Source organism: Oryctolagus cuniculus, chromosome 15, assembly GCF_964237555.1.
Source record: "Oryctolagus cuniculus chromosome 15, mOryCun1.1, whole genome shotgun sequence".
Classification (NCBI taxonomy): Eukaryota; Metazoa; Chordata; class Mammalia; order Lagomorpha; family Leporidae; genus Oryctolagus; species Oryctolagus cuniculus.
In genome coordinates this window covers 4367839-4382488 of record NC_091446.1, presented here as the reverse complement: position 1 = coordinate 4382488, position 14650 = coordinate 4367839, and the positions used below count along the sequence as shown (strand labels likewise).

Genomic DNA, 14650 nt, shown 5'->3' with positions numbered 1-14650 from the left:
ACAGACAGACAGACAGACAGGGCTCGGCACCAGGGGACGGACGCTTCCTTCCCGCTCTCTGCCCGCACGGGTCGGCTCCTTGGAAGCGTTTTCCCAACAGCGCGTCTTGCATCAGGTGAACGCTGGGGAGACTCCAGAGGAGACCCATCCATACACGTGTCCGTTACCCTCTCGGTAGCAGAAAGCCCGGCAGATTACGGCTAAGTCTCCACGAGGGGTAATCATTCCTCGATTGGAAACGTCCCCTTTGCTGTGTCCCTCCGCTTACGGAGGGCAGCGGCAGCCACAGCACCTGCCGCTGCTGAGAACTGCATCCCGTGCCACTGTGGGCTCCCTGTGCAGGGAGACCGGGAGGCGGTGGTGGCAGGCCGGCAGCTGCATCGTAGCTGCTGGCTGGGTGACATCCTCCAGTCCCCCCCCGCCCGGGGGACTGACCACAGTCACGGCACAGCACTCTGGGTGGCACCAAGGCAAGGGCACCAGAGGATTGACGTGACTGTTTTTGTAGCAGATTGATACCTGGCCATAAGCCCTGGTGTTAGGCATGGTATGGTGCTTGTTATTCTCTTTCTAGAATATTCTATCTGGAGGGGGGTCCCACCCATCATGTTCCTGCCCCTCGCTGCTCCCTTCTCTGGCCTGCCGTGGAGCAGGGTAAAGTGTGTCTGGCTTTGCCGCCCCTGCCCGGAGATGGACAGCCAGCTGAGCACTCAGGCCCCCTGGGGTGCGGCTGCCAGTCAGTTTTTAAACGGCCCTGACCTTGCAGGTGTGGAGCTGAATGGCATGACCACGGTGGACCTGGCTGATGTCCCGCCCCCTCTGCCCCTCAAAGGCAGTATGGCAGATTACGGGAACCTGATGGAAAACCAGGATTCAGTGGGCTCGGCGACGCCTCCGCCCCCTCCTCCGCATCAGAGGGTGAGTTGTGAACGTGGGTTTTCCACACTTGCCCGCTCCACACAGGAATCCCGGTAGCTGACATGGATGGGGTCACCAAGGGAGGGCCCAGCAAACACAGGGACGAGTCCCTCGGGGTCTGGATGCGATTGTGAGGAAAGATGCCAAGTGAGGACCACGGTCGGCAGGCACCATCCAATCCCTCGGCGTCACCAGCGTCTGACCTGCATGGCACAGCGGTTTCCACTACTGTGGCTCCCGAGGAGGGGCGGGGCCTCAGGCAGCCGGCTTCCCCACGGAGGCGCAGTTCTCGTGGGACTCGGCCAGCACGTGGGCCACCTGTGCCTTGGGTGGGAGGCACGCCTGGCTGCCCACCCTGGAGAGGCTCGTGTGCCAACCGTCCCTCCAGGCAGCATCTGGTGGCTGGGTGGCTCCTGAGAGGTGACAACTCCAGCAGCACAGAGAACCTACCCGGTGGGCTCTGGCACAGCTGCCCCTCGTGGCACACCCAGCCCTCCCTGTTGTGGGTTCGGTGCTGGCTTGCTGTCCCCCAGCTGTGCTGGTTTTAGGCAGGAGCAGCCAGCGTTTCAGGGCCCCTTCAGCCGGGTCCTAGGCTGGCACTCCCTGGGCCTCTCTGCTTTTCATCACTAATGCTACCGGAGGCACTCCCTGCTGGAGCCTGGGGCAGCCTGAGTTTCTGGAGCACAGAGGGAGATCCCCAGCATCTCTCGCGGGAATCTGGGGTTGTTTGGGTGTTCTTTTCCTGATGGCTTAGGTGGTCAGTTGTATCTTTATTTTCATCTCTTTATTTTGTTGGAAAAAGCAGGAGTGTCCCCCACGTCTCCCACACTGGTAAACTGGGAATTCCAAACTTGGGATTAGGACCATTCTTGTCTGGAATCAACTCAGGGCTGCCACTGTCTGGTCTCGGCTTCCTGGACGCAGCGTTCTGGGATATGGAAGCCGTGTGCAGCTCCTGAAGCGAGGGGGAATGTGCACTCGCTTTAGTCCCTTTGCCCGGTTTATAAAGAGGTGTGAATGCAGTGAGGTGAGGTAGCCAGGCCTCTCCGCTGTTTGTGCATCCGGGTGACGCGCTGTGGAACGTCACAGTCGGCAGTTGCCTCCCGGCACAGGCCCTGAAAGCCGTTTTAGGATCTGCAGTGGGGGCGGGGGTCGCGGATCCTCCTGTGCCTCCCTTAGATCCACCCAGGCGTGTCGGCAACTCAGTCTGAGCTGTCAGTCTTCCATGATGGCTCCCACGACCAGAGAGCTATCGTTTTGCTTAATGGTGATAACTGTCACTCTCGTATCTGGCGTGTCAGAGGATGTGGGTCTGGCCCTGGACTGAACCCCCCGCCTACCAGTGTGGCTCTCAGGTGTGAACACGCGGTGTGATCAGACCAGAGGCGGGCGTCTCTCTTACCCGTGCGTGCACCCTTGCACCGCCCTGCCCGTCTGTTTCTCCACCTGTGCTGTCCTCTCGGGGCTCAGCACGCGGTCATCTTTGTATTTACTCGCGTGAAAATCAGGAGGAAATATGGGCCCCTCTCTGCTCTGGAAGTCATCTTTGCTGATGGCCGAATGGACAGTGCACGGTCACCCTTCCACTGTGGGACTGCTCTGTGACTTCCTTCCGGTTCTCTCCGCCTGAGACCCCTGCCCCTTGCCCGGATTTGTTCATAGGTTCACCTGCTCATGTCTTCACCCGCACATTTACCCGTTGGGTCAACCCATGCCTCCGAGTCATCTCCTGACGGGCACGGGGGTCCCCGGAGCAGACCAGCAGCTGCCCTGGGTCATTCACACCCAAGCCCCGGCAGCCCCCTGTTGTGGCGGAGGAAGTTTTACCGGCGCACTCCTGCCCCGCTGCTTTTCCGACGGAGACCGTGGGCCCACACGGCTGGCAGTGGGGACTCTGGGGCGATTTGCAGGAAAACTTTGCTGATCTTTTCTTGTAGTTCAGAAAGCAACAGAGTCTCCCTGCTCACCCCGGGAGAGAGCTCCAAGGACATGCCTGTCCCTTGGGCAGCCACAGAATACTCCATCAGGAGCACTTGGGTCTAAGCAGTGGAGCGCAGAGTGGTGGTCGCTCCCCTCAGGGACTCAGCAACGCAGACAGTGGGGCAGCCCGAGTCACATGGAGGGGCAGGTGTTAGCTCCCGCAGCCATCCCCGGGGCACGCTGGTTAGCTCCTGCAGACACGCCCAGGGCCAGTTAGCTCCCGCAGACACCCCCGGGCACGCTGGTTAGCTTCCGCAGACACGCCCAGGGCCAGTTAGCTCCCGCAGCCATCCCCGGGGCCGCCGCTTTCCTGTTAGAACGTGGCTAACATGATGTCTCCCCCACTCGTGTTTTCCAGCATCTGCCACCCCCGCTGCCCAGCAAAACCCCTCCCCCGCCCCCTCCCAAGACCACGCGCAAGCAGACGTCGGTGGACTCCGGGATTGTGCAGTGAGGGCAGCAGTCTCAGAAGAGCCAGCGGCTGCCTCTCGTCCGCCTGAGCTCCTCCTCGCTGGGCTGTGCTGACCTCGAGCGCCATTGCATCCCTGGGCATCGCGGAGCAAGGCGGGTGTGGGTCCCGGATGTCTGCTGGGTTGGGGTCCTTTGTTTTCGTGCCAGATGGGTTGCCTTAGCAAAGAGCCCGACTGCGGTGAGTCGTGGGTGGTGAGGTTGGGACGTCCCTGCATCACTCCCTGTGTGGTGATGCTGCCTAAGCACCCTCAGTTCTCTCTGCAGGCCCGGACCCGGCTTGCCCTGGCGGCACCTGCGGTCCCTGTCCTTGTGACTTTCTGTTGGCCGAGTCTGTCTTTAACCCACATCAGCCAGTCACATGCCATGCTCCCAGGGAAGCTCCTCCTTCCTCTGATGTCATTCCAACAGGTCACGTCTCTGCTCCTGAACAGTGACTAACTCGTGGGGCGGGAACACCGCTGGGACCCCGAGCACACGGGGAAGTGCGTGTGGGTAGAGGAGGGTCTGAGCGCTGCACGAGGCGATTCCCGTGGGGTCTTCTGTGTCCCTTCCTGTACAGAGTGTGTGTATATGGTGGTCCTTAGAACTTGTTCTCATGTTGTGGTCCTCTCGGATAGAAAAGGCATCTGCAAATCATTCCCAATATGTGTTCTCAGCTTTTAACTGCTGGAAATGTAAAAAAAACAAAAGCAAACAGACTAACCAAAAAAATAAGTAAATAAATAATGATAATAATAAAAAACCCACACAATGAAATTGGTTTTTCAGAGCTCCTACGTTCTGAAAGTATTGGTGGACAATGATTTTTTTAAAAAAAAAACTAACTTTGTGCATCCTAATATTTTTATTCTATCATCTATATTTTTTTATTCGCTATAATCATGATATTCTTCTAGTAGTCTCAAATGTTAATCATTGACAATGGAAAATAAAGGGTTATTTAAAAAGATTCAGAGCGTCTGGCATATTATGTTTTTATTCTTTGATGTAAAACACAAATGTTGCTATTTCTAATCCGCTTTTTTTGAATATTTTATTTATTTATTTGAGAAGCAGAGCAACAGAGAGAGGGAGAGACACTCACCCCCCAAATGGCTGGAACGGCTGGAGCTGCGCTGATCGGGAGCCAGGAGCTTCTTCCTGGTCTCCCATGTGGGTGCAGGGGTCCAAGCACGTGGGCTATCTTCTGCCTTCCCAGGGAGCTGGATTAAGTGGAGAAGCTGGGACTCGAACCGGCACCCACAGAACCACAGGCGGAGGCTTAGCCCACTGTGCCATAGCTCTGGCCCCTCTATTCCGCTTTCCTAAAGGGTTTTGCGACACATACTCATGGATGCACACATGTTGCTCAGAGCTTGGCGTTTCCTGGTCTCTGATTGGGAGTCGAGAGGGAATGCATCCATGTGCCATGTGCCCGCGTGTCCCCCTCGGACGGGAACAGCGCTGAGCCTCTGGGCAGCTGTCTTCCGGTCCCCAGGTCCGCGGGCTCTGGGCTCGCACACTCACGCCTCCTCGCCTGCCTTTGCAGCGGCTCATTTGAGGGAGGGCTTTGTTTAATGAGCTGTGTGATTGAACTTGAGAGCCATGGAGACTGTAGAGCTTTCTCTGGGGGCTGCCAGCCTGGATCCGAGGGAGCAAGAGACAGAGAAGGCAGTGAGGTCCTCTGCCGAATATGGCAAGATGTCCATGCCGTCCAGCTTGGCACTGCAGGAATGCGCCTTTCTGCCTCAATGCCCGGCCTGGCAAGAGGCTCCGGGAATCTGTGTCCCTGGTTCTCCGTGTTTGTGAAGACCCAGGCCACCCCCAAGAAACCATAGACCCCTGTGCACATGCAGTGCTTCCTTTGGGAATCCTTACTGTCTGCTGCGGCGAAGACTCTCCCTCCATGGAGTGTGTGAGAAACGGGTTATGGTCCAGCATCCTTGGGGTCACCTTGGCAACCCATCAGAAGGAGTGCAGCAGAGGGCAGTGGGCCACTCTAGGGGCAGTCCACATCGCGCCTTGCACAGTCAGCCACAGAAAACCGTAGGACAGCTCCTAGCCCCAAGAGGATGGCAGTTGTATTGTGGAGTGGCACAGTGTTCTAGGTCTTTCCAGATCTCCTGGGATAGCCTCCCATGCCACAACCCCACCCTGTCCGTGCCACCCCACTCATCTCTAGAGCTGGGTGATGCCAGACGAGATGACCAACGTGCTGCAGAATTTCCAGAATACAAATTATCGATATGCTGATACAAATGATCAAAATGTTGATACAAACCATCAATGTGCTGATATAAATTATCAATGTGCTGATACAAACCATCAATGTGCTGATCTAGATTATCAATGTGCTGATGCAAATCATCAATGTGCTGATCTAGATTATCAATGTGCTGATCAAGATTATCAATGTGCTGATACAAATCATCAATGTGCTGATCTAGATTATCAGTGTGCTGATACAAACCATCAATGTGCTGATCTAGATTATCAATGTGCTGATATAAATCATCAATGTGCTGATCTAGATTATCAATGTGCTGGTCTAGATTATCAATGTGTGCTGATGCACCCCCGCACCCCAGCTCTTCACGCAGACTCCGCAGCACCTCTGCCTGGGGTTGCAGTGGGACTGTGCAGCCGCCATCAGGGAGCCCCACTCTCTGTATTGCGGGGCCCTCAGGGTCCCCTCCCTCTAGAGGAAGGTTCGCTGCTCTAGATCCAGAGATTGATGCCTTTCACTCAGGAATTGCGTTTCTCAGTGGTTTTTTTCCACAGTTGCCTCTCGGGGATCCTTGTTAGAGTTCTTTCCCCTTAACCATGCCCAGTGATGCCATTCTAAGAGGATGGCTATGCTGTATATGTACAGTGCGTGTATTTATGCTTTTTACATTAAAAAAAATATTTTTGTCCCGCCAAGAGCCAGTTTTTAGCCCTGAGGGATGGCATTGCCTTAGAGTGGTTCCTCCAAACAGGAAGAGGGGGTTTCCGTGTTCTGTTGTTGCTTTGGTTGCCAGGAAGCTCAAAGCCAGATGTAGCTCTCATACAGTTGAAGTTTGGGTTTTATTCCTCTGACTTTCCCAGAATGCTCTCTTTTCTATTAAAATTCCATCTTTCGTCACTCAGTTTAGAATGTGCGTTCCTCAACTCTTTATTGAAAGGGGATAGTATGTAAGCTGTACTTTATCAATGAAAAAGCCTTCTCTTCCATTTGAAAGCCACCCTTGGTGCTTGAAGATTGCTTCCTGTATTTGAAGACATTATTTTTTAATCAAGTTGAAGATTATTGTTTTGTGGGAAGATTTGATCTTTTTAATTCTCAGATTTCATCATCTTCTCTGGATTCTTTTATGGTATTGCACTTCAAGTTTTGTGTTCATGGAAGTCTTTGTTGGTTTAATGGATTTCAGCTTTTGCTTTTTAGTTTTATCTCTTTCCAATTACTTTTTAATTTTTACTAGCTTTTTAAGGTCTGTTTGAAGACTTTTATCACTTTTTTTTTTTTTTTTGGCAGTCTGCCTTTGCAGAATGATTAAAACATCTGTGGTTTTGTTGATGGAGTCTAAGGGCACCTGTAGGGCCAGTAATGAGCTTGGATCCAGGCGCCCTGTGTGCCACCCACAGACAGGAGCTACCACTCCTGTGACACCTACACACAGTGACCCATGCCCGAGGGGGAGGGTGGACTCCCTGGGTTCTGACGCACAGCAGGTCTCACGTTGGCAATTCCTGTGCGTGCCCATGAGCCCTGGGCAGCAGCTCAGGCGAGGTGGCGAGGCTGTGGACCCAGTTGAGATGCACTGATGGGTGTAGCGTGTGCTGATTCTGTGATGTGGCTAATGACCAGCCCACTTCAAGTCAAGGAGGTGGCACTTGGCAGTGTAAGTGGACCTCGTCCAGTCAGGGGCTCACACACAAGAACTGAAGTTTCCTGCAGAAGAAATTTTGTGTCCCCAACCTTCCCGCCGCTCTGCCCTGCAAAGCCAGGAGTGTCCAGGAACTTGGAATAAATCTCTCAGGCCTGGTGTTGTGGTGTAGTGGGTATAGTCACTGCCTCCCATGCAGGCACCAGTTCACGTCCCGGCTGCTCTGCTGCTGATCCAGCTCCCCGCTAATGCACCTGGGAAGGCAGTGGAAGATGGGCCAACTGCTTGGGCCCCTGCAGCCACTTTGGGGATCCAGAAGAGGCTCCTGGCTTCAGATCAGCCCAGCTCCAGCCATTTGAGGAGTGAACCAGTGGATCGAAGATCTCTCTGTCCCTCCCTCCCTCTGTGTAACTCTGCCTTTCAGATACATGAACAGAGCTTTAAAAAAAATAGATGTCTCTCTCCCTCCCTTTCCTTCTCTCTCCATCTCCACTCAGTGGTCTGCAGAAAATCTCCCCTAGAGAGGCAGCTTTAGAGCTCAGATCCCAGGAAGCAAATCCAGAATCTGAGACCCCAGACAAGACACCCGGCCTCAGCGGTCACGGATTTCCCGTGGGTCAAATGGTAATGCCGTCTTCCCTCCTTGTCACCAACGGCTGGGGCGTCCACAGTGGCATCTGCATGTCTGGGGCTGCAGCTGACAGGGTGTCCCCTCCACCTGCACTGCACGGGGGCTGGCGGGCAGCCTCCAGGGCTGGTGGGTGTGCAGGAGGCTGCTTTGCGTGCTCAGGTTCCCCTCTGTTTACATTCTGAGCAGGGTTTGCTTTCTCGGCTAAGCCTTTGGGGGTCATTGCTGTGACCGCGTAGCCACACAGGGTCCACGTGCACCCCATCCTGCTCCGTTTGTTGCTCTTGGGTTTGCTGTCCTCAGGGCACTGACCTGCGACACAGTGGCCTGGGTGCTGCCCTGCCTGGGAAGGGCCTCCCGGAAGTCTGCACTGCTCTCTCGATCTCCGGCCGACCACCTTTGCCCGCGACACTGAGGACTCCAGGGTCTGTCGCGCAGTCGCCCACCAGCCGTGAGCCCTGCAATCCATTCCCACCGATCGTTACTTCCCCATCTCCTGTATCCACATTCACCTGTTGGCACCTGGGCTGCAGCCCTTGCTACTGATGAATTACTGTGTCTTCAATGTTGGGAGGCACTGAATTCTACGAACTCTCTGGCTTCTAAGTAAAACAAATCCAGGCTTCTTCAAGAAATGTCTGACTCCATGATTGGGGATACAAGATAACTTAGAGCATCTCATGTCAGAATGAGAAGAATTGCTCAGGAAGGAGAGAGAGAGAGAGCGAGCGAGCGTGAGGGCAGGGAGTGGCGATGGGATGTCTGACTCTGGACAGTTTGAACATCGAAGGTAAACAATGCCAGATTTTGACCCATTGAATAAAATAGGAATTTTCTAGATTCCATATAGATGCAAATCCATAAATGAGCAAATTGAATGTTGGATGGGAAACGGAGTATTGACAAAGTTCCAAAGCGTGTTCTCACAAAACACTTATTCACTACAAGGGCAAAAACAGTCTGACAGCAGAAAATGCTGGCAGACACCGCCTCGATCAAGAAATAAAGAGAGCATCTCGTTAATGAGAAATTAAAACCCGGGCCCCGACAGGAAGACTTTTAAAGAGCACGGCGTGGGGTTTTCCTTCCTGGATTAGCTCCCATCACTGCAACCAATGCGGGAGAGGCGCGACTTAGGAGGGTCGTGGTCCAAGACTGGGCGATCTTTTTTTTGACAGATAGAGCTAGACAGCAAGAGAGACAGAGAGGAAGGTCTTCCCTCCGTTGGTTCACCCCCCAAATGGCTGCCACAGCAAGCGCGCTCCGCCGATCCAAAGCCAGGAGCCAGGTGCTTCCTCCCCGTCTCCCATGTGGGTGCAGGGCCCAAGCACTTGGGCCATCCTCCACTGCCTTCCCGGGCCACAGCAGAGAGCTGGACTGGAAGAGGGACAGAACTGGCGCCCCAACCAGGACTAGTACCCAGGGTGCCGGTGCCGCAGGCGGAGGATTAGCCTAGTGAGCTGCAGCGCCAGCCAAGACTGGGCAATCTTGTTGGTCTGGTGTCTGCCGTGGACGTGGGACGGCAGAACAGGTGCAGATGAGGAGCATCTGCTAAGCCAGGGCACACAGACGTCCTCTGTGAGTGCCTCCATGATTGGCTAACTTCATCCAATCTAACCAATCCCAAGGGCCCTGCATTCCATCACCGTGGTTGGGTTAAAGCTCCGCCTTTAACCCATTAACCACTGACGGTACTCCAGCAACGCTCAGACTAATACCCGAACCATAGCACTACCGAAGATGCAAAACTAGAGTCATGAGGAAGCATCGGCCAAACGTCACCTGAGAGGCAGAGTGTCACACAGCTGGCACGGATGGTGAGAATCGATTTCTAGGAGATGACCAGAATCGGCAGCTCTTAGAGGCAGGAAGCAGAGTAGGGGTCCAGGGTCTGGAAGGGTGACCCTGTCACCAGGCGCGGAGCAGAGGGCAGTTGCAGGAGTGTTTTTTTTTGGGAGGGGCCTCTTGGAGACAGCCTTAGGGGCTCAGCCCCCTCCTCTGCTAGCTCTGGGTGAGACTGTACCCACCCTGAAGGTGTATTTATTGCTGCGTGGTCACACATGCTATTAGTGGGGAGATGCCGGCTGGTCTGTAAACAAGCTTACCAGCCACACTGGCAGCCTGCTTGTGAAAGACATTCTACCTACATCCAGGGGCCCACAGACCCCCAGCCCCAGTGGATGGCCTCTTTTCAGGATGATAAAAATACACCAGACAGGGCCGGCGCTTTGGCGCAGCGGGTTAATGCCCTGGCCTGAAGCGCCAGCATCCCATATGGGCGCCGGTTTGAGACCCAGCTGCTCCTCTTCCAATCCAGCTCTCTGCTGTGGCCTGGGAAAGCAGTAGAAGATGGCCCAAGTGCCTGGGTCCCTGCACCCACGTGGGAGACCAGAAGAAGCTCCTGGCTCCTGGCTTCAGATCAGCACAGCTCTGGCCATTGCGGCCATTTGGGGAGTGAACCAGTGGATGAAAGACCTCTCTCTCTCTCTCTTGCCTCTTCTCTCTCTGTGTAACTCTGGGGTCTTGTCCCCGCATCAAGGTCCCTGAGGTTCTTGCCAGGACTGAGCAGAAGCAGGGTGGGGGGCAACATTCTCTGTGGTGCTGGGCTGACCCAAGAGATAAGGACAGGGCCACTCCTGTGGCTCCGGGCCAGTGGTGTCCCTGCAGCCTCCCACCCCTCAGCGGAGCTCGGGGGCCAGCTGTGCAGACACCCGTGGAGAGCCCCCGTGGAAAGGCCCAGGGCCCAGAAACCACCCCAGAGATGCCCGCCCCTAGCATCTGACTCCTGCCTCCACCTCGGCGGCTGCCGCTGGAAAGTGCAGCAATGTAGGAGGGAGGCAGAAGCAGCTGGAGAAAGCAAGCGAATGCTTTTGAATTAGCATAAATTAAGCTCTGCAAACACTTGTTAACAGTTAATTTAGCATTAGGAGCCCTCGCGTTGGAGAGGACACTTAATGTGGAACACGGAGCTACCTGCAAGGTGCTGGGTTATTTTTAAGCTCCTACCTGTTCCTGGTTCCCCGGCAGGGAGCACAGCCGGCCTCCCTGTGAGCTTCCACTGCCTTGCCGAAGCCCCCTGCCCAGGAAAGGCGAGCTTTGGGAGGTGCCGCAGCTGTGACAAAGACACGACAGGGGTGAGCACACAGCGCCTCGGGGAGGCGAAGGTAGACTGTTCTGCACAAGACCGTCTGAATGCAGCCTTGGGGTGCAGAGCAGCAGTCTGACGGTGCCGAGACCACAGGAGGTTTGTGTGCAGTTGTGCAGGGCGTTGGACTACTGGGGGATCATCCCAGGCCTGGCCGCTGGCAGCTCGGGGTCAGGGATGTGCCCGCAGAGACCAAGCGGGACTCCCACAGCCCTGCCTCGTTTGCAAAGCCATCAGGGAGGTCCGAAGCCTCCAGCACAGGTGAACACTGTCCCCGAAAGGCATTTTCCACCTCGGTTCTTGCGGCTGAGTTCGCCATCGTGAAGGAAGGGAGCAAATTGCCCACAATGGAGACAAGCTGGGGCTTTGGAGGAGCAGCAGACGAGGCCCGGAATCGTGTCCTAGGAGGGACACCCTGAAGCCAGACCCCCAGTGCCCTCACCTGCAGAGTCCCCAACGTGAGCGTGAGAGGCACAAAGCACAGTGGAGACAGGCGATCTGCCGAGGCACATGGCGGCTTTTGTGTTTGATGATGGCTTTAGAACTCCCATGGGGTTAGAAGCTCCCGGTCGCTGTCCTGCCCAGGGCTGGGCTGTCCTGCCCAGGGCTGGGTGGTCATCCTTTCCATGACCTTTTGTGGCTGACCCCTAGAGAGAAAGGCGGGTTCTTTCCAGGAGGAGGGGACACCCACTGCACATCTTCGCCACTGGGCTGCAATCAAGAAGGAATTCTTAACACAAGCAGGTATGTCCAGGGCCCTCCATGAGCCAGAGTTTGAGAAAACTGGATTCAGACACGTTTGGGTTGGGAAAACACAATGGAAACCATGGTCCCATACAAACCCCAGGACATGGGGAGGGGAGGGGAGGGGAAGAGAGGAGAGGGGAGGAGAAGCAGGCATGGCTCATGGAAGCCCCACATAGCAGCCTAAAGCCGTCTTCTCTCCACCCCAACCCTCTTTCTCCTCTCCCCAGCAGCTGTGCCCAGTACTCCCGCCCCCAAGCCCAGTTCCCTCCACACCCTTCCTGTTCCCAGGTGCTTCCACCTGCTCACCTCCCGACTTTCCAAGGTGCCCCCCTTCCAGGGCTCAGCTCCTGGTCCCCGGGGTCCCGCTGGCTGCCTGATGCCCACAGAGGCTTCCCGGCAGCTGAGATAGCGGGGTGGGGGCAGGGCGCCCCCGGAGCTGCACTGGCACCGTTGCAGCTCCTGCTCCAGGGAGCATGCCCCTCGGGGACAGCGGAGGCCGAAGCCAGTGCAGAAAGGGCTCGGCACCCCCTGCTTCCTTCCTCCGGCTGCTGCCTGCCCCCTGCCCGCCCTCCGGGCCACAGGACACCACATGGGGTGCTCACTGCAGACTCCCCTGTAGGAGGTGCAGCGTCAGCTGTGCGTGTGCAGAAGCAAGGCGTCAGCGGGGATGAGGAAGCCGCCCAGAGCGAGCACAGGGCTGAGAGGCCAGAGAGGCTGTGCCCCAGGGGCCCGAGTGGCTGGCACTGACGGAGAAGGGCTGGAGTCAGCAGAGGAGCGAGTGAGGAGGGAGCAACGGGATGAGGCTGAAGGGTGGGCCGCCCATTCCCGCAGCCCCTCAGGGCCTTCAAAACAATCACTCCTCCTTGGGAGCCGAAGAGGGACAGGGTCGACCCCTGGCCCTGAGGTCTCTGGGGTGTGAGAGGAAGCAGGTTCCATGAAAGAAGGGTGCAGGGCCCCCGTGTGTCCAGCGCCGTCCAGGAGCAGGTTCGGGGGGCGTAGGGAGGGCAGGGGGCTGCAGAAGCAGCCTTGGCGCCGGTGCCTGGCTGATGAGAGCGTGGCGCTCCCCGTGTCGGTGCGGTGAGCACAGACCCGGCCGCAGAGGGAGAAAAGCGAGCAGGGAGGAGGAGGAGAAGGAGGAGGAGGAGGGAGGAAGAGGAAAGGAGAAGACAGAAGAGAGGAGAGGAAGAATGAGAAAAGGCCTTGCCCATGGCCCAGGTGCAGCAGGACCTAATTTGCACACAGCAGAAGCCTGTCACTGATTTCACAGTCTAAGAGAGAAAAAGGGAGACAGCCGCTCCCAGCGCCCCCGGTGCCCGGGCTTGCCTCTGTCTGACGAGGCTAATTCTCACCCTGTCCCTCCCTGCGAAGTTTCCCTGATGGGGCGAGACCTGCCACCTCGAGCGTGGAGATGTGAAAAGCAGAAATGTCTTAAAACTTTAAATCACTGGAGTCCGAGAGCCACTTTGTAACGGGCCAAGAAAACTACAGTGTTGCTGAGTTCTTCCTGTAGGTCGGATAGGACAATATTGGCTTGCATCAGTCATTTCTCTGCTGTCTAAAATAGGCTCCCACTCGTGATCTGATTGGGTTTCCAGAGGGTCACAGGTAGAGCAGAGGAGTCAGGTGTCCCCCCTCCCCACGCTGTGACACGTGGCTGTGACCTTGCACGGGCTGGTGGCCGCTCGGCCAGGCGTCCCGGTCACTTCGAGCAGGCAGCACCTCCTGGTCCTCTCAGCGCTGCCCCCGATGGGTGGAGCTGGACTCAGCACAGGACTCGCTCTCTGGGTGCTGCGCATAAAGCACTGAGCTAACGGAGGGCTTTCCCCTCTGTGCTCCCACGGGGGTCGGGGCCCCGTGCCTGCTACCTGAGGGCCTAGGTTGAATTCTGCCTGTACCGCCTGCTGCGTGTGCAAATGTTCATGACCTTGAGCGAGTTAATGAACCTCAATCTCATCATTGTCGTCATCATCATCGGTGACAATGTGACAATGTGAGCAGCAGCACTTTGAGGAAAGAAGCTGGGGACTGGGGGAGGTGCTCCCGCGGACGACTGTCGCAGGCAGGCAGTGTGGCTGTCCCCTGGCTACACCCACCATGCACAAGTGAACGGAAACCTACATTTACCCAAACGTGTCCTTGAGGGACAGGGTCTCTTGTCCCGATGGATGTGAGAAAGAAGATGGTCCTGCACACCGACGTGGGCTGCTGCCTGTGTCCCTGGCATCCCGCATAGAAGCGCCAGTTTGAGTCCCAGCTGCTCCACTTCGGGTCCAGCTCCCTGCTAATGCACCTGGGAGGGCAGCAGAGGATGGCCCAGTGCTTGGGCCCCAGCACCCATGTGGGAGACCTGGATGGAGGTCCTGGCTCCTGGCTTTGATCTGACCTAGACCCAGCTGTTCCAGCCACTTGGAGAGTGAACCCGCAGGAAGAAGATCCGTCTGCCTCTCTCTCTCTCTCTGCGTTACTCTGCCTTTCAAATAAATAAATAAAATTTTTAAATGCCTGTCGTTCTCAGATACACTGCGAGTCCCACCGCATAGTCCAACTAGGAGAGGAGGGGTCGGCCCTTGCAGTCAGTCTGTGGCCATTTCGACAAGGGGCTTCCTTGAACAGACTCTGGAAGTGAGCCGTGCCCTGCTGCTCGCAACGTCAGGAGCAGGGGGTGTGGCGTTGAGAGCAGAGGGGAGCGGGCCAGGCCCTGGGTAGCGCCGCCAGCTGTCCTCCTCTGAGCCGACCGCCCCATGCACCAGGGACCTGGGCTGCTATCTGCAGGGCCGGGATAGCCATGTCCAGTCTTTTCCTGACTTTGTGCTTGGAGACCTTTCTCTCTCTTTCGGGGTTGGTTCACCTAAAGGGTTGTCACTGGTGTGGCTCTTTGCAAAGACCCAAGTTTTGAGTTTGTTGGCTTTCTCT

At 56.2% G+C, this 14650-nt stretch overlaps 1 protein-coding gene across 2 annotated transcripts in view; it reads left to right on the top strand.

The window, feature by feature from the left end:
* DOCK1 (dedicator of cytokinesis 1) overlaps positions 1-4318 on the top strand; it is a 494355-nt gene extending 490037 nt beyond the window's left edge. For both annotated transcript variants that reach the window (XM_051833503.2, XM_008274844.4), the window contains exons 51-52: positions 767-918; positions 3257-4318. In XM_051833503.2, coding sequence (XP_051689463.2) covers positions 767-918; positions 3257-3352 — 248 coding nt within the window. In that variant the 3' untranslated portion in view covers positions 3353-4318. The remainder of the gene's footprint in view (positions 1-766; positions 919-3256) is intronic.
* The last annotated feature ends 10332 nt before the right edge of the window (positions 4319-14650 follow it).